This window comes from Arvicanthis niloticus, chromosome 5, assembly GCF_011762505.2.
Source record: "Arvicanthis niloticus isolate mArvNil1 chromosome 5, mArvNil1.pat.X, whole genome shotgun sequence".
Taxonomy (NCBI): domain Eukaryota; kingdom Metazoa; phylum Chordata; class Mammalia; order Rodentia; family Muridae; genus Arvicanthis; species Arvicanthis niloticus.
The window spans coordinates 56,335,751-56,354,345 of record NC_047662.1 but is presented as its reverse complement, the minus strand read 5'-3'; the positions used below and the strand labels follow the sequence as shown (position 1 = coordinate 56,354,345).

Genomic DNA, 18,595 nt, shown 5'->3' with positions numbered 1-18,595 from the left:
TCTAATGTTTGTAGATGATGGGGTACTGATTGGGGGTAAATACAATGAAGTATGATACATGTGACAATATGGACAGATGAACCATAAAATTAAAAAGCTAGACACAAAGCCAGATGCCTATTATAGGTTTCCACTTATATGAAATACTCCGGGTAAGCAAGTCCAAGTAGAAACAATGTATGTGTTGCCAGGGGCTGAGAGAAGTAACCATTAAGAAATGTCTTCATCAGTTTGGATTCCCTAGTGTTGGGGAATTCAAGAGCAGAGAGGCTGAATGTGAGAATGCTGGGAGCACACCCTCATAGAAACTCCCAGAATTACATGGATTAGACATGACAGAGGCAGGCCGCCAGAAGACTACATTCCAGAATTCAAACAAACAATTGTCTTGATACTAAAATTTGTTTTGAGAATTTTTATATTGCAGAATACATAGCCTTGGTGTATCTACCCATCAGGCAAGCTGAGCAGACCTGCTTGAACCTCTGATGTCCTGGAATTCCAGCTAGATGCAGTGAAGACACAGTGTCAGAGGCTCATCAATTTACTCTTCCCCCAACCCCTCTTCTAATATCTCAACACCCATAATCAGCTTGAAGAAGTTAATGAAGAGTCGGCGCCCCCTACTCCCTGGGCTTGGGGACTGAGGTGGTTAATACTGGTCTTTCTAGGAAAAAGTAGTGGTTTTGTTGGAACAGGGAGGATTAGCTAGGATTTATTGCATAGCCATAACCTACTGGTAGAAATAAGTATAATTGTTATTAAGATGTAGTTATAATTTCTTAAATGGTACAAAATTTACTTTGATTTCAAATTTAAGGTTTTCATTGGTATGAGCTTCTTATTAACATAAAAGTGAGATTAATATTGTTACTCTCATAGGCATTGTGCCTATATAACACATTTAGGAATACAAGGCTTAGACCCAGTCCTTCTTTAACTTTTCTAACTGACTTGAGATGGTTAGACTGTGAGTTAAAGGCCTATAGCAAATTCATGGCTCTGAGTTTATTGTTAGGGTGTTTTCTGTATTTTATTTAGAAATAGCTGAGAGGAGTTAACAAACAGTCCAGATTGCCTTACATGGATAGTTGGTTTTCAAAACGTCAGAAGTCCACAGAATTGACGTTACAAACATTTCTGTATTAAGGTTCATTTTGATTGAGGCCTGTCTCCTCCTGACAGCTTCCTGTCGTGGATTCTAAGAAGAAACTGAGCATCTTTGGAGTTACTCCAGTTGTGGTGAGACAGCCACTAGGCAAGAATTGCCTCTTTGCATCTACAGACAAATTACTGTCCAGAAAAGGACACACTTGCAGAATAGTCGACTGATTATATCTGCCAAGACAGAGTAATCAGCCCTTAATAATTCTTCATCACTAGGTCTGTCAGATGATCCTGGGCCAGAAGGCTGAAGATTGGATGCTCCAACCTTTTGTAGTATAGGGACTGTCCAGGTGTTCAGCGGTCTCTATAAATTGACTAAGTTTTAGAAGCTATGCTTTGTGCTTCCCATAATTTCAGTTAACTCAGTCATTCTGGATTTCTGACAGGGTTGAAGACTTATAGTCTCATAGCCAATCCTGGCTATTTACTTTGAGAGAAAAGATTTGAGAGGATGGTTTTCAGCTGACATTCATTCTAAAGCCAAGAAAAAAGCCAGGTTCAGAACTAAGTGTTTTAGTTAGGATAGATGACAGAGGTTCTGGTTAGTCAACAAAATGATGGACTGGATATTAGGTCTATCTTGTATCTTACTGACACAAATTGGTATAGTTGTGCTCTAATTGTATTTTGAGAGAAAACTTTTATTTTAACAGGAAGGGTGATATGTAGGAGGAGCTAAGGTGGGAGGACTACGGAGAGGAAGAGGAGGAGTAAGGAGAGGAGGAGATGGAGAAGAGGAGCTAGGTGACGAGAGAGAGAGAGAGAGAGAGAGAGAGAGAGAGAGAGAGAGAGAGAGAGAAGAGAGAAAGAGAGAGAGAGATGTGGGGGAACATGGAGGCGGATGTTTGCGTGTCTCCGCCAATCAAAGACAGTTGATATATCTAGGTTGGGTATTGGGTTACACTTCTGATTGTATGGGCATCTTGTTATTGAGCATTACCAAACTTATAAAGCCTTTGATTAACATTAAAAAAATTGTATAAAAGCAAAAAGGAGAAGAGGGGATGGGATAGGGGTTTTCTAGGAATGGGGAAAGGGGATGGCATCTGAAATGTAAATAAAATATTCAATAAAAAAATAAAAAAAAAAAGAAATGCCTTCATCAGTAAAATGCATATTTTTCAGAGTATGATGATTTTCTGGACTTAGATAATGACAAACCATAATTCTGTGATAGCCACTGAGCTATACACCTCTAAGAATTAACTTTACATATGTGAATGGCATAGCAACAAAATGGAGAGGATTAAAGTAACAGAGATATACCAAGGAGCACTGCTAGCCCAATGCACTTTGACTCCACCAGAATATTGCAAAAATGCCAGGCTGAGCAGTTATAAATTTGCAAAGTTTTAAGTAAAAGAACAACGAGATTTAATTACCGCACTTAAATATTTTAAATGTAACTGCTACAGAAGGTGAGATTGCTATTATAAGAATAGAAACGGGGCTGTTAAACTATCAAATATTTTCCCTATCAACAGACAGAAAGAAGCTGTCTCTTAGCCTGATGGCAATGAAAGACAGAAGATGAATCACTGCTGGTGGAAACCAATTTATTTAGTCCCTCCGAGTGGGTTATTTATGACTTGTCAACACATGCTGTTAGTGCAATTAAACATAAAAATCTGAAGTTCTCTCCTCTCTATAACTCCACCCTTTATAAAAGAATGGACAAATTTAGAACATGGAAATCGTATTTTAAGTTCCTTGTGCTTTTTGTTATTTTGCTGAGGTGCTATCACACACCTGAAATAACCATTGCTCAGACCTGTTAGATTTAAATGCCTACAGGGACCACTGTAAAAACATGCACAAGGACTGTCCATTTCAAAATAACACAAGCCCCCAAATTTAAAACAATGCACTGATAGAATGTTTGTTAAAAGCCCAAGACAGCAAACTCATGGCTAATGAAAAATATGATTACTTAACCGTTGTGTGAACAAACTCTTACAAATAAAGTATTCTGCCCATACTTATTACATGAAAAGTGCATTATGAAATTTCACTTTTTCTAGGCTTCCAAACCATTCACACATACACAAAGGTCTTATTTATATCATCATAAACACCAGACCTATAATAGCAAGTATTTCCATGATAAAAATATTGGTGAGAGCAAGAGTTGTAAGCAGTATTTGTTAACTTTGTCACTTATCTGCTAGATTGAATAGCCTGTCATTTCTAATGATGCTCTTCATTGAATTTATACCTTTATTTATTTGGAGGTTTTCAAAATTTATTTATTCTCTTTATATTCCAATATCAGTCTCCCTCTCCTCCCAGTATGCCCTCATAGAGATCCTCCCCCATTCCAACCTTCTCACCTCACCCCCACTACCCACCCCCACCCCACCTATTTGGAGGGTTTTTTTTTTTTTTTTTAAAGGGAGCATTGATTTTCTTTTGAGATTTTATGTATATAAATGTTTTGCCTGTGTGTATGTGTGTGCATCACCTGTATCCCTGGTAACTAAGAAGGTCAGAAAAGGGCATTATATTCCTTGGAACTGAAGCTAAGGATAGTTGTAAGGCACCACATAGGTGTTGGAAGCCAAACTTGGGTCCTCTGCGAGAGTAGCAAGTGCTCTTAACCACTAAGCCATCTCCTTAACCCTGTTTTCTGTTTTGTTCTTGAGATAGGGTCACACTGTCTGGCCTGACTCTCTTGGAGCTCATTATGCAGACCAGGCTGGCCTTGAAATTAGATTCACCTGTCCCTACCTCCTGAGTGCTGAAGCTAATGGCTGAGCCACAATGCTTGTCTTAATTTGTACCTGGAAAGCACCAAACCCAGTTCACTAGTTCTGGGTCTCTAGGAGCTTTCAGTGATAAACAAGTGCATTAAATGACATCAAGGGACTAAGTACCAGAAGTGCACATTCTATTGTCTCAATGAAAAAGAATCCCATTGTTTCCAGCAAGCTCAGAGGCTGTGATTGCAACCAAGACTCAATTCAAATCCAAATATATGTAAATGTGTATAATAATGTGTTTTCAAATAGTTGCCTGAGGTTGAGGCTTTTACCTAGTAAATCAAGAACAGAAACCTGAATAAAGTCTCCACAACATTATGTTTTTACAACAAAATCTATTTGCCAAAATTGCTCCCATTTCTTGCAGACTGACTTCATCATTAGAAACATCAATTATCATATGATTCATGTTATGATACTCAGAGTGACTATCATTCCTGTGGAATGCTGTTTGCCTTTGCTTCTTTCCAAGAACCACCATCGTCATACTGTCACATCTTTCACTACCAAATGTCACCTCTCCCTGCTATGTGTGCTTCCTCTGTGTATCTCCCAACACCTCTCACCTGCAACATTCACTGAACCTGAGGAATAAGCAATCATAGTTAGCAAATGTTTTAGAATTCTAAGACTTTGTAATTTCTTAATTATATGTAGGATATCTTGCTATCTTAAGGATCCCAACCAGCCCCTTGGTTTTATTTGTGAAGATGTTTTCTCTCCAGGTTGTAGCATGCCTTTTTTGTTTTATTTCTTATATACTTGGTAAATGGAGTCTCATATATGAATCAATATGTGTATGGATACACATCATTGTATGGTTTACTCAGGGAAAATTTTTGTATACCATTAATTTAATTAACATATTATAATTTACAAATAAGAAAAGCACTACAACTATTAAATTATATCTAGATGGGATTCTGCCCAAAGTATTCTCTTTTGTCCAAGTAAGTTACAAAAATCCATAATACTTCAAAGAAATTAGGAAATAACAAGGCTTTTCCAAAAAAATCTTCTGCTTCAATATAAATGAATATGCATGTACTTTTGATAACTAAAACTCATTTGTGGGAAATAGATACAAGGCAAAGAATTACATTTGAGTACACGCATTGAAATGATTGTTGTGGGCTGAAAAAAATCTTAGCTTGTTCACTGCAATTCAAAATAAATGTTAAAAATGAGTTTAGTCTACTCACACAAACCAATTAAATGCAATATTTGAAACTAGATCTCAGCTAACCAAAAAAAAAACAAAAAACAAAAACAAAAAAAACAAAACAAGCATGAGTGCTGGAGAGATGGCTCAGTGGTTAGGAGCACAGCCTGCTCTTGCAGAGGACCAGAGTTAGGTTCACAACTGTCTGTAACTCCAGCTCCATGGGGATCAGACATCTTCTTCTGGCCTCTGTGGGCACTGCACTCAAGTGCACAGACCCACACTCACACATTAGTGTGCATAATTAAAAAAAGAAAAATGTATTCCTAGGCTCAAAGCCCATGAGATGTCTCAGCAGGTAAAGGCACCTGCCACCAAGTCTGATGAGCGATCCCCCCAAGGTTGAAGGAGAAAATCAACTGCCACCAGCTGTCATCTGATCTACACACACACACACAAATAAATGTAATACATTTTTTAAATCCTGTTTTGGTTCTATTATTATAAAATTTCTGTCTAAAATTTAAAAGACAAGTTTTTAAGTTCATAACAACTTTAATTTTTTTTCAATTATTTTTTAACAATTTTATGAAGGTCCTTGTGGATGTCATGTGTGTATGAGTATGCATGCACATATATTGTCAGGTATGTGGAAACCAGAGGTCACTCATTCACCTTGTTTTTAAACACAAGGTCTCTCATAGGTCTGGGGATTGCCAATTAGACTAGGCTAGGCTAGGCTGGCTAGTCAGAGAGCCTAAGGGATCTGCCTAGAGTTGCCTCCCCAACACTTGGATCACAGGCATGGACCACCACAACCAGCCTTTAAATATGGGCTTTGGGGAGCTAACTCAGATCCTCTTCCTCACCCAGCTATCGGCCCAGCCCCTTTCTTAATGTTTACAAATTGAGAATGCAACAAAGTTTTTTTCCCCATTATTTATTCCCGTTACATCCCAACCACAACCCCCCATCTCTTCCCAGTCCCACTCCCCCTACACACACCCCTTTACCTTCTTTTCTGATAAGGGGGAGGCAACCTCTGGGTACCAATCCACCCAGGCACATCAAGTCAATGCACAACTGGGCACATCTTCTCCCACTGAAGCTAGACAAGGTGGCCCAGTTAGGGGAACAGGATCCACAGGCAGGTAACAAAGTCAGGGTCAGCCCCCGCTCTAGTTGTTGGGGAAAACTCGCATGAAGACCAAGCTGCACATCTGCTACATATATGCTAGGGAACCTAGGTCCAGCCCATGTGTGCTCTTTGACTGGTGGTTCAGTCTCTGGGAGCCCCAAGGGTCCAGGTTAGTCAACTCTGTTGATCTTCCTATGGAATTCCTATCCCCTCCAAGTCCCACAATTCTTCTCCCAACTCTTCCACAAGATCCCCCTAGCTCCCAGAAGTTAGATAACCAACAAACCAATTAACCCAATTAAAAAATGGGGTACAGAGCTAAATAGAGAATTCTCAACATAGGAATCTTTAACGGCTGAGAAGCACTTAAAGAAATGTTCAATGTCCTTAGTCATCAGGGAAATACAAATCAAAACAACAATGAGATTTCACTTTACACCCACCCAAATGGCTAAAAACCAAAAACATAAAGAGACAACCCATGTTAGTGAGGTTGTAGAGCCAGGGGAACATTGCTGGTGGGAGTGCAAACTTGTACAACCACTCTAGAAATCAATCTGTCAGTTTCTCAGAAAATTGCCAATAGTTCTACCTCAAGGCCAATTATACCACTCCTGGGAATATACCAAAAGATGCCATCCCACAAGGACACTTGTTCCAGTATGTTCACTGCAGCTTTATTAGTAATAGCCAGAAACTGGATTCCTCAACTGAAGAATAAAGCGTGGTTCACTTACACAATAGAATACTATTCAGCTATTAAAAAATCATGAAATTGCAGGCAAATGGATACAACTAGATTATCCTGAGTGAGGTAACCCAAAAGGACATGCATGGTCTGTACTCATTTATAAGTATATATTAAGGTTTTTTTTTCAATAACCAATTAAGCAGAAAAAGTGAGCCTGATGGTGATGATGGTGGTGGTGGTGGTGGTGCTGGTGGTGGTGGTGGTGGTGCTGGTGGTGGTGGTGGTGGTGGTGGTGGTGGTGGTGGTGCTGGTGGTGGTGGTGGTGGTGGTGGTGGTGGTGGTTGGTGGTGGTGGTGGCTGCGGCTGCAGCAGCAGTGGCATAGGTGGCAGTGCATGCCTTGGATCCCAGCACCAGAGAGCCAGAGAAGGATCTCTGAGTTTAAGCCAGCCTTATCTACAGGGTGAGTTCCAGGACAGCCAAGGCTACAGAGAGATATCCTATCTCGAGGAAAAAGAAAAGTGAAAGATAAGAAAATATAGAAGAAAGGAGTTACTAGTGGGGTGAAGAAAGGGGAAGAGCACACAATACAACTATTCAGAAAGGGCTGCCTCAAAGCAGGCCAATTCAATCCCCCTAAACTCCTGTTCACAAAGTTCGATAAGCTCTATACACTGACAAACCAGTCCAAAATTTTATTTTCTAAAAACTGCTCAGAAATAAAAGGCCAGTAATTTCAAACCAATTTGCAATAAAATGTGTTCAACACTGATGATTTACATATTTACCGTTAGAGAAACTATAATTTGAAAGTTCCTGAATTTCACAACAATATGCTTAATTAAAGGTTAATTTTGAAGGTTCAAAGCTGACTATCAACAACATGTTTATACTTCATTAAGGACTATCAAGCTTTAGAAAACAATTAGCATTCTTTCATAAAGCAGTGGAGTCCTGAAAACCAAGACCTTACATTGTCCACTGTCCATGGAACAGAGTCTGCAACTGGGAGAGATGCATTCTCATTCACTCTACAGAGAAACCTGTAAGCCACATGAGCTTTTCTTGACACATAGACTAAAATTCATATTCTGACAAAACAGATTTTCAAGTCAGACAATTCCCACCTACAGACCGAAAGGGAAAGATGAATCTTAAAGTGGGTAGTGATGTTAACTGTATGAACAAGCATTACAACAATTGGAGGCAGATTAGTGTCTTCCACAAGCAGCCATGCAATATTTAGTTGGTCGGTTTTTCCCCAGTGACTAGAGGAACAATCTGATAAACTAGTGCAAAACAAAAACCTCTTTTTAACACCCTGCACAATACATAAGTACTCAGTTTACATAGTTTAATGTAAATAGCAGGGAAGAACTATAAATACGAAATTTGACAAGAAAATGCAGTATTTTAATGTTTAAATTTAGCTGCAAATAAGGAATCACAATAAATGCCTTTTCTCTTTCTATACATTGCAAATTTTTTGTAGAAATAAAATTATATCATAAGTAAAAGTCCCCATATTCAAATTATAATTTGGTATCTTAGTGTTATTGATATATTATTTTATTCCACATTAACTAATGGCAAAATCTTGCAAAAAGCTATGTTATCAATAAAACAATCATTCTGAAGTTATCTTTCCCACTAAGAGATAGAGATTAAAAAGTATGTCACGTTTTCTGATGCTTCTAGAATTTCTTTAAGCAGAGAATGTTTTTGCTTGGATGGCCTTTAGTTTTCCTTCTATGTTATAAAAAGCCTACAAACATTATAGGCAGTAATATAAACTTATATTAGTTTGTTGATCTTGAATATTACATAAGAAATTGAGCCTTATTTTAAAATCCCACACTAAAAGTGTTTACTTAGGACAAATCTATTACAAGATCTCTTGATCTTTTTTGAACTTAATATAAACATATTCTATACAGAGAAAATATACTAAAATAATCAAGTATAAAGAATAACATACTTTTAGAGACAATGATTCTAGTCTCTTAATTTTTCAAAGTAACATTAAAATATTGGTCCTTTTAAATCTATAAAGTTATAGGTTGTAGGCCACTGACCCGACTCGGCTGGTCAAGATGGCAATGTAGGCCGCCAGGCCGATCCGGTTTGGTCAAGATGGTGCCCGCTTTCGGTATGATCTACTGGTAAACAAGTGCACTGCGCATTCGATCACCTTTGGGCCAACTCAGTTTTGGCGCCAACCCCTCCCGAGTGGGATATGCTAATGAGGTACTGCAATCCTGACCAATTGCCCCCTCCCGAGTGGGATATGCTAATGAAGCACTGCAATTCTGACCAATCGCGCACTTCCACGCGCTTTCCCTGCCCAGGGCTGCGGGTACATAAGCAGCTCGCCCTGGGCACTTGGGGGTCCCCTGCATAATGAAGAAGTGCTTCTACAATAAAGGCTGTTGAGAAGGATCCGGTTGTTCGTGTCTTCCTTGCTGGTCGAGTGGGGCCCCGACAATAGGTTTTAAATCTGAAGCAGTTTCTATTTTTATAATCAAAAGACCTGCTTGCTGCCTCGCTACTGTGGAGTCTCCTATCCCCATTCCTCCCCACCCTGTAAGCTGCCTTTTCCTTCTCCTTCAGAATCTTGTTTTCCAGATCTCCCAGACAGGCCCTGCACCTCTGGATCCAAGGCTTTCCTTACTATACATCCAGCTTCCCATGATCTCCTTGCTCTAACTGACAACTTCCTTGGAGAGCACACCAAAAGTGCAGAAGAACACAGCCAAGAGTGTGCTGACTCTTGGATAGTGTCTGTGCACACAGTAGTCGATTCTCATAATAAAACTAGGGATGCAACCTGCAACCTCCAGTACCAGTTCCACAAGAAAACCCAACAGCTCAGCCCTCTTACAATTTAATCCCCCTCCAGAACACTGTGTATGCCTGTAATGCAAGAAGAAATGTTATTAGAGCAAAAGAAAAATGCACTTTACAAAGTAGTTCAGATATACAAGTCTCAGGATGGAAAAAAAGTAACCCATAAACACACACACACACACACGAACAGGCACAGGAACATGTACACAACTCTCACCCTCAAAAGTTGCTCCCAAGTAATATTGTGGAAAATCTTTCAGACAAAGACCTTAAAAGAATGATTTTAACTATGTTCAAACATCTCAAAGAGTATATAAAAAATACTTCAAGAGACAAAAAACAATAAGCTAAGTGAAATGTGTCGGCTAATCCAAGGTGGAAAACCAGAATTCAAGAAAGCTAGTTATAACTGCTGAAGACGAGCAAACTGAAATGATGCTGGAAATGAATATGTCAGGTAACTGAGAACTCGGATGGACAGCCTCAACAACAGAATGGATTATGTGGAAAACAGTGCTGGAAGACAATGTGGGAAAACCAGACCATTCAGCAAAGCCCATTACAAACATTCTTTTAAAGCTATGAATGGGACACAGTAGAGCTTTGGGACACTATGAAAAGACCTAACCTTTAAAGTAGGTGCCTAGAAAAAGGAGACTAAGACAACAATGGAGATGCAAAGAATTGTTCAGTAAAATCAAAGAAGAAAATTCAGAGAGATGCCTTTAGGTACCAGAGACCCACAGTGCACTAAATAAGACTGGATTCTGAAGGAGAAGGAAAAGGTAGCTTATAGGGTGTGAAGGAATGGGGATAGGAGGCTCCACAGAAAAGAAATTCCCCACAACATATTAGAGTTCAAACATTAAAAGCACAAAATAAACAAAGGACGTTGATAATGATTACATATGTGTACCTCATATGACTGCCTTGGTATGCTCCTGAGAGGCTCAGAGGCCACTCTCCTAAGATGAAGGTCAAGCTGAGGTCCAAGCTCGACCAACATGGCCAACCAGGACACAGGTTCCATTCGGGAACCTTATAGCCACAGATATTTCATGTCAGGCTAAAAAGGGAATATTCACCAGACAGCAGCAGCAAAATCTCTAGGAAGCTAAAACTGTGATTTTTCTTTACTACAGAGAACACTGGAAAAGAAAATTGAAAAGTATGTGAGAAAGGTGAAGGAAAAAGTTGAAAACTGTAAGAAAGAAAATGAATTTTAAATCAGGTAACCCAGCAAAACAAAAGGCCACAACAGAGAACACTTACCCAAGAAGTAATACTTTAAAAGCTTCCAAGAGCTGAATGGCACAAAAATCCACACCCTGACACTTCATCAGGCAATTGCAGAAAAGGGGACAAAAGATCAGACTCTGAAAGCTTCCGAAGGAACAGACACAATACACATTGGAGATCAAAAATCAGGTGACAAATGGACTCTTAAGAGCTTCAGAATAAGCTGATAGGCATTGGTATGGTGCTTCTGATGACTTCAATTTTATATTCGTTTCCTTATAAAGTCTTGGTGAGGCTTGTTTAGAACTGTGCCATACTGAGTTACATCAATGAACCAAAACATTATATTGCTCATGCTGTCTTTAAAAGGAAGCTACCAGAATAGGTGTGTCATCAAAATGGGAAGCAAAAACTAAAGACAGACTGCTCGCAAAATGGAGGTATAACCAACCAATCATCTCCCTACAAAATGCCAAAAAGTAAAGGGAAAAGAAGAAAGATAATCCAATATGTCTCTGAATCCAATTCAGATTTATATTTGGGTCTAAATTAGTGTCTGCTATACAGAACCCACAGAAAGAGAGGCAATAAGGCAATCATATTAGCTCCAAAATAATTGCAAAAACTGGACCAAAAAGGAAATACGATATGCATGTCACATCATCCTGCAATAGAGTAGTTATGTAAACAAAGTAATGTAAATACCAAATGCTAACGTTAGCAGAAGTGAGATTGTCTGTATGAGGATGAAGGGAGGTGAGTGTTTAGGGAAAAGGTATAGGAACTAAAGTTTAATCTCCATAGTCCATAATAGAGGAACAGGCATCATCTAGAGCAGAAATATCAGAGAACAGTATATGAATCACGGTATCTCATGATATAGAGACAAATACTGCAAGACAGTGAAAGACTTGAAAGTGGTTATCTCTGAGTAGTTAAGATGAAGATAACAGCCAGGCGGTGGTGGCGCAGGCCTTTAATCCCAGCACTTGGGAGGCAGAGGCAGTCGGATTTCTGAGTTTGAGTCCAGCCTGGTCTACAGAGTGAGTTCCAGGACAGCCAGGGCTATACAGAGAAACTCTGTCTCAAAAAACAAACAAAAAAAAAAAAAAAACAAAAAAAAAAAAGATGAGGATAACAGACAAAAAAAAAAGAAACTGTTCTTTTCACTAAAAGCATTAGGAGAAAAAAACACCACCATGTACATGTAGTTTCCAATTTTGTGTTTTTATGAGTTCTGTTCTGTGTGTGTGTGTCCCTGTATCTTTACATGTATGTCCATGTGTTTTTTCTATAGTCTGCTATCTTTGTTTTTGTTACTGTCCTTTGCCTATTTGTTTTCTACTGAGAGCTTGCTCTGGTGATCACCTGTCTCCAACTTCCAAGTGCTAGATGGTGGATGTCACATCCACACAGTATTTACATGGGTTTGAGTGACCCCAAACTCAAGTCCTTATGTTTGTGTGACAGACGCTTCATCCATGGTTCTACATCCTTCTTAATGCATCTTAATTACTAAGTTTGCTGGATAGGGAGGATCTGAGAGGAGATGTGGAAGGGGAAACTGTGACTGGAAAATAATGCAGGAGAAAAAAATCAATTAAATAAAAACCTCAACTTGAAATTACTTATAATAACATAGTATGTTAAAATCAAGAGAGTTTATGGTCAAACATGAATAATTATGTGCAGTATACATACCAAGAGATTCTGACAATGAAGACATTAATTGGGTAAAGAATAAAAAAACCACAACTAGACTGCTGTTCATACCAAGAGTAGCAAGAAACAAAGTAACAAGTGCTTTGGAGGAGCTAAGAAACAATTGAACTTAAGAGCTCTGTTTCATAAATTGTAGGGTGTACTATATTAGAGTTACAGACTATTGTAGCTGCAAGAAATTATACACATGGCTAACTATTTCCCTCATTTATGGCTATTTGGACAAGATTACACAGCTGCTCAGTGCAGAATCTGGATGCTTTGTTCCTTAGCACTCATATTCATTACATCACAGAGCATCTATTTTGTAAAGCGTGTGTACGTGATATGTGTATTCGAGTTCATGTGAGGCTGGCACTTAACAATGGAATTCTTCCATTGTTCTCTAACTTAACTGAGGCAGACCTCTCAATTTGAACCAAAAGCTCACCTGTACACGGTCTAAGTAGCCAGCATGCTCTGGTGATCAACTGTCACCAACTTCCAAGTGCTGGATGGCAGATGTCAAACATACACAGTATTTACATGGGTTTGAGTGATCCAAACTCAAGTCCTTATGTTTGTGTGACAGATGCTTTATCCAGGGTCCAACATCCCTACCAATGCATCTTAATTACTAAGTATTAAGTACATTCAGTGCTTCTTAGTAATAATTAGCACTTCACTTAAAAGGAGAATTCGGGCTGGTGTGGTAGCACATGACTCTAATTCCAGGACTTAGGAACATGAAGCAACAGGGGGCCTGCCTACCACAAGTCATTGCCTGAGCAAATGGTTCAAATAAGCCCAACATGGGCTACATAGCAAAACCATACCTCTGGCCAACAAGATGACTGACTGGGCAAAACCAAATGCCTCTACCCCAAAGACCTAACTGAATTCCCAGAACCCACAGGATGCAAGGAGAAAAGTAACTCTTAAAAGTTGTCCCCTGAACTACACACACACACACACACACACACACACACACACACACACACTCTTACACTTAAATGTGAGGTCTCACATGCAAAAATTAGTAAAATTGATTTTTAATTAAAAATTTTCATCTCAAAAAATCTACTGGAGCTGGAGAGGTGGCAGAGTGAGTAGAGTAGCTACTGCCCTTTAAAGGGATCCCGATTGGGCTCCCAGTACCCACAGAAAGCTTCTCTTAACTGCCTGTAACTCTAGCTCCAGAGACTCTGCAGGAACCAGAGTTCACATATACACAAACACATATAATTGAAAACAGAAAATCATTTTTTTAAAGTCTACTTGAATATAAGATGACATGTAAAAATAGGAAGATGGCTGCCAACTTAACTAACTATGCTGTTCTGGGTGGTACTGTCTTGCTACCAGTGTCTGAAGAGCATAACCATCTTGGGACCAGATATATTGCTTCTCTACCACCCCTTCTTGAATATGAAGAAAAAGCTGATCCCTGAGGAGTTCTTCCCATTCATTTATCCTAAAACTGATGTAATAAGACCCTACATACTTGGACTTGGGTTTATCTTCTATTTTCTATCCAGATAAATAAATGTAATTAACCCAGAGACCTACTCTACCATATCAGTAGTAAGGTCCACTATGGGATTAAAAATTATAGTAACTCTATGGGGGAATTTACTGATAAACCTAGCAAGCAAAACATTGCTTGACTAGAATTAAGGACCATGAAAGGAATTTAGGATATGACTGACATTGAGAAGGCACAGCAGACATTAATTCAGAAGCAGGACTACCCTCTATAGTTTTGAAGAATAACATCACCATAGCTTTGGAGGTCACTTACTGGCAACAGTTCCATAGGGTATCAGTACATGGGCTACATGGCATAGGAGGGAAAGAGTCACCTAGACTACCATATTTCTGGTCAGGACATGATGTGGCAAAGGGACCAAGAATTCATGACAGACTTGGCGAAGAACATGATGTAGAGCATCGATGCACAGCAAGGAAGGAGACAACTGCCAAGTGCCAAGTCTCCCTCAACTGAGCCAGCCAGAAACAGTTCACTAACTGAGAACTGGTCTGTGTAATGGTCTGAGAACAGTCTGTGCCACTGGCTACTAAAATTACAATGATCAGGATTCACTGAGTGCCTTAAACCCAGTCCAGTCAGGTGTTTCTGAGCCTTGTTTTGCATCTGAAGTTGTTTAGTTTTGAATGGGCAATTTGCAGCAACTTGCTGGCTGACTAAAATGACCAAGCTATAGTTTACCCTTGCAACTTATTATACTATCTTGGAATAAACTGACAAGTAAAATGAGAAAAAAGTAAAAAAAAATAATAATATAAAATTTTAATGAAAGTATTGATCTTTTAGTTTGTAAGACAATCAGGCATAATCAAGGAAATGAGTAACTGAAGTTTCTTTTCCTATTTTTTATATAAAAAAAAAATTGAACTAAGAAATTTTAACATCTTTACTCTGCCCAAATTACAGACTCACTCATTTATTGTCCAGTTTAAAAATGGAAATAAAAAGTGCGTATCTTACTGTAGTTGTATTTGTAATACTGTTCAAACTATGGAGAATTCCCTTATTCAGATAAACGACCATAACCTAGGATCTGATATTCAACTCAAAACAAGTTCTGACAAAAGATCCATACTACCCAGCCTAGAAAACCTATGGCATTGGCAGCATTCTACGGACACTGTACTTAGGACCACGGCTCATTAATGCTGAGAACCCATCATCAGTTACCACACAGCATTCAAGTTCTGGGTCAAAGCTGGACTTGGTGACACACACCATTCATTCCTGGAGGTTTAACGGTGTAACTGGAGGCAGAAGGCTAGTAAAATGGAGGCCAGCCTGAACTACAATCCAGGTGATATCCCCATAATAGAAACATTCCCTGCCAAAAAAACAAACAAACAAAAAAAACCAAAACCAAAACAAACAAACAACCCCCCCCCCCCTACACATTTGAGTCATCTTCCTAATCATGTTTGAACTGCTTGATAATAAATGAAAATTTTGGCCTTTTAAAAACTTAATTACTAGTTAAATATCACCCAAGGATTTCCCTCACTTTAACAAAGAAATTACACATATAAAGATACTGTACACTTATCTTCATTATCAGTCTACTTCATGTTCAGAATCCTAGAGACATTCAGTTTGTCCCCGAGTTGGAGGTTATGTGGTGGCAGTAGAATTACATGTTATTTTTCCATTATAACATATTTCTAATACAAAAGTTCCTATTTTCAATCATTTTCAGGAAGCTCTTAAGATATCAACATGGAAAAAAGTATCTTTCTTAAAGCAGGCATGTAATAATCTTTAATATGTCCGGTTCGTTCTGTCACATATTCTACTTCAAATTTCCTCTATAGCGAATATACTCAAGAGGACCCTCAAGGCTTTATAGCAGTAACTGCAACCAGAGCCTTTCCTACTCTTGTATATTTAGTCACACAAATGCAACTGCTGTGTTTTTAATTAGTAAGCAGTAATAGTTATTCTGTACTGCTTCATTATTTTAACATTTAGGTTAGAGTAGAAAAATCATTTCACTCTAACCGATGCTTACTCATACTGAAGCTCTAAGAATGCGTACTCACTACTACTAAAATCATAGCCATGTCTCTTGGCCTAAGAGTTCCAAAGGCTCTTCCATGTGACAAAGGCTTCCATGCTTCATTAAACTCAGAGAGAGCAAAAACTGAGAGGATTATTTAAAGAGTTGTTCAGGAGCAATAAATATATCTGTAACACCTATAGTTCACAAATATGTCTTCTGTGTCCCTAAAAACCTCTCAAAATCAACATATGATTAAGTCAGCAAATGAAACACAATCTCTGCAAACTGTGTGAAAAGAGGCTTCCCATATTACATCTCTAGAACATGGTTTATAAATAAGTTATACCAAAGTATTTGCTATTAAATATAAAAACAGCTCCAAATTTCTATTTTAGAAAAAAGTCATTTATTTTAAGGGACCCTATCAAAATGTATTTTGTTATCAAACAAGTATAACTAGTAATGAAGCAAAGGATATCTGTAATTGTGGCAAGGTGCTAATTTGTTTATTAAAAAGTATACAAAATTAGCTTAATTATAACATCAACTTATCAAAGGTTCTTAAAGTCAATTTTGCTTTTGGAAAAGTATCAAGTCTTCATATCCAGAATAACAGCCTTTTATCATCTTGATTTATGTAGCTATACATCAGATCTTCTAACAATGGCATCAAATAAAACCCTGTATCATACTATCCCTTTCCTGATAGCTTGGAATGTAAATGAAAATTTGTTTTGTTTTTGTTTTGTTTTGTTTTATTGAAAGAAAAAATGTGAACAAAAGACCAAACATATGTCAGAATGGCTTGTTGCTGGAATTTAACATGAACAAATTAACTTTACATTGTTAAAAAAATAGCCTTAAGTTGATTTTTTTTTTATTAAAAAGCTTTTAAAGCAAGTTCGATCTCTGAGCCTTACAACAAAGCAGTTCATTAATTTTAGCTAAGAAATTCACATCAACAAAAGGAATCCTCCAACAGTACATATCTTAAAAGTATATATACACAAAAGTAAAGTTCTTAACTGCTAACAAATCTAGGAGCAATAATTTAATATTCTATTGAAAAATACAGCCTTAAGAGAAACATGCTTGGTCAATCTTTCTTAAAGCTTTTGAGTTTGTTGCCAAAACTTTTAAAAACAAAGGAAAAAAATATTGTCTCTTTCCTGTTGGCTCTTAAGATATCAATTTACAGACACTAACTAAAAGAAATATCCAGGGTATCCAATCGTATTTGTCATGAATTTAAATATTCATCTATAGTCTAGAATATAAAAGTAAAAAATATATATACTTTCAGCCTAAGATGAGTTTACCTAGTAAGTTTTACATGAGAAGTATCACATGAGACCCAAATAAACATCAGATACAAAATTATATGACATGGCTTCATTCAAACACACATAATATTCAAGTCAGAAAACTAGACTGGCTTTCTTATATCACCAGCTTTCATGAGAGCCTTAATTGCTCTTGCCCTCATTTCAAGTTCTAGAAGCTCCAGCTGCTGCGCAGAAGGCTGAACATCTTCTGGTGGAGGAACAGTCAGGGTGGCCACTTTGAGTTCCTTTGGGCTAGACTCTGCCAGTCCCAAAATCTCATTCACACTTTTCTCAATATCTCTCTCCAGGTCATCTATGTGACCAGCTGCACTCTGGACTGTATTTTCTGGGACCTCAGAAGCAGCAGCAGCAGTAGCAGCAGGAGCGGCGTTGGCGGCGGCAGCTTCTTCATTGCTTGGGCCTTCTATATCGCTGTCATAAGCATCTGCATTTATACTGAGTACATCACTATCTTCCCCTTTGCCTGAAACAAACAAAAAAAAAGGGGGGTGGGGGAGAACCATGTAACCCAAAGCCCTGGGTCAACATTTCCTTCTACTTATGATGAAGAGGCTGCCCTGACCTACCCCCACCCCATAAAGGCCCAAGTTCATCTGTAATCCTTATTGCACTCATTTCTTTCCTAACGCTTCAACTTGAAAAACAAATTATATCTCATGTAAATCCAAGAGTAGTTTTCATTCCAACTCCATGAAACACAGACCATTGGGAAACTTAGTCCATCATATGGAGTTCCCTTGATCAATTATCCTAATTAAAATGCTATAATGTCTTATACTACAATGAAGTTTATACATTACAAAATCAAGGCTCATGTTGAAATCCTTTTAAATCAAGCATTATTGGGGAAATACCCTAGAGGATATTTAAAACACTTTGCTTTGTAGGCTAGAAAGAGGGAGAAATATCAGGAAGCTAGGTATACTGTACATCACTTAAATCTTCTTATACTTCAAGCACTTGGTTCTAATTCAGTAAATTAAAGAATATCCAAAGCTAATA

At 38.2% G+C, this 18,595-nt stretch overlaps 1 protein-coding gene across 12 annotated transcripts in view; it reads right to left on the bottom strand.

Annotated features, from left to right (window-relative positions):
* Positions 1–18,595, bottom strand: part of Caap1 (caspase activity and apoptosis inhibitor 1) — a 97,150-nt gene that overhangs the window by 27,997 nt on the left and 50,558 nt on the right. The window contains exon 6 of one of the 12 annotated variants that reach the window (XM_034503950.2): positions 16,732–18,056. The exons of 10 other annotated variants lie outside the window; for them this stretch is intronic. In XM_034503950.2, the coding sequence (XP_034359841.1) occupies positions 17,674–18,056 (383 nt within the window). In that variant the 3' untranslated portion in view covers positions 16,732–17,673. Of the gene's footprint in view, positions 1–16,731; positions 18,057–18,595 lie in introns of those variants that run through there. One more of the 12 variants, XM_076934668.1, reaches the window with a different exon arrangement.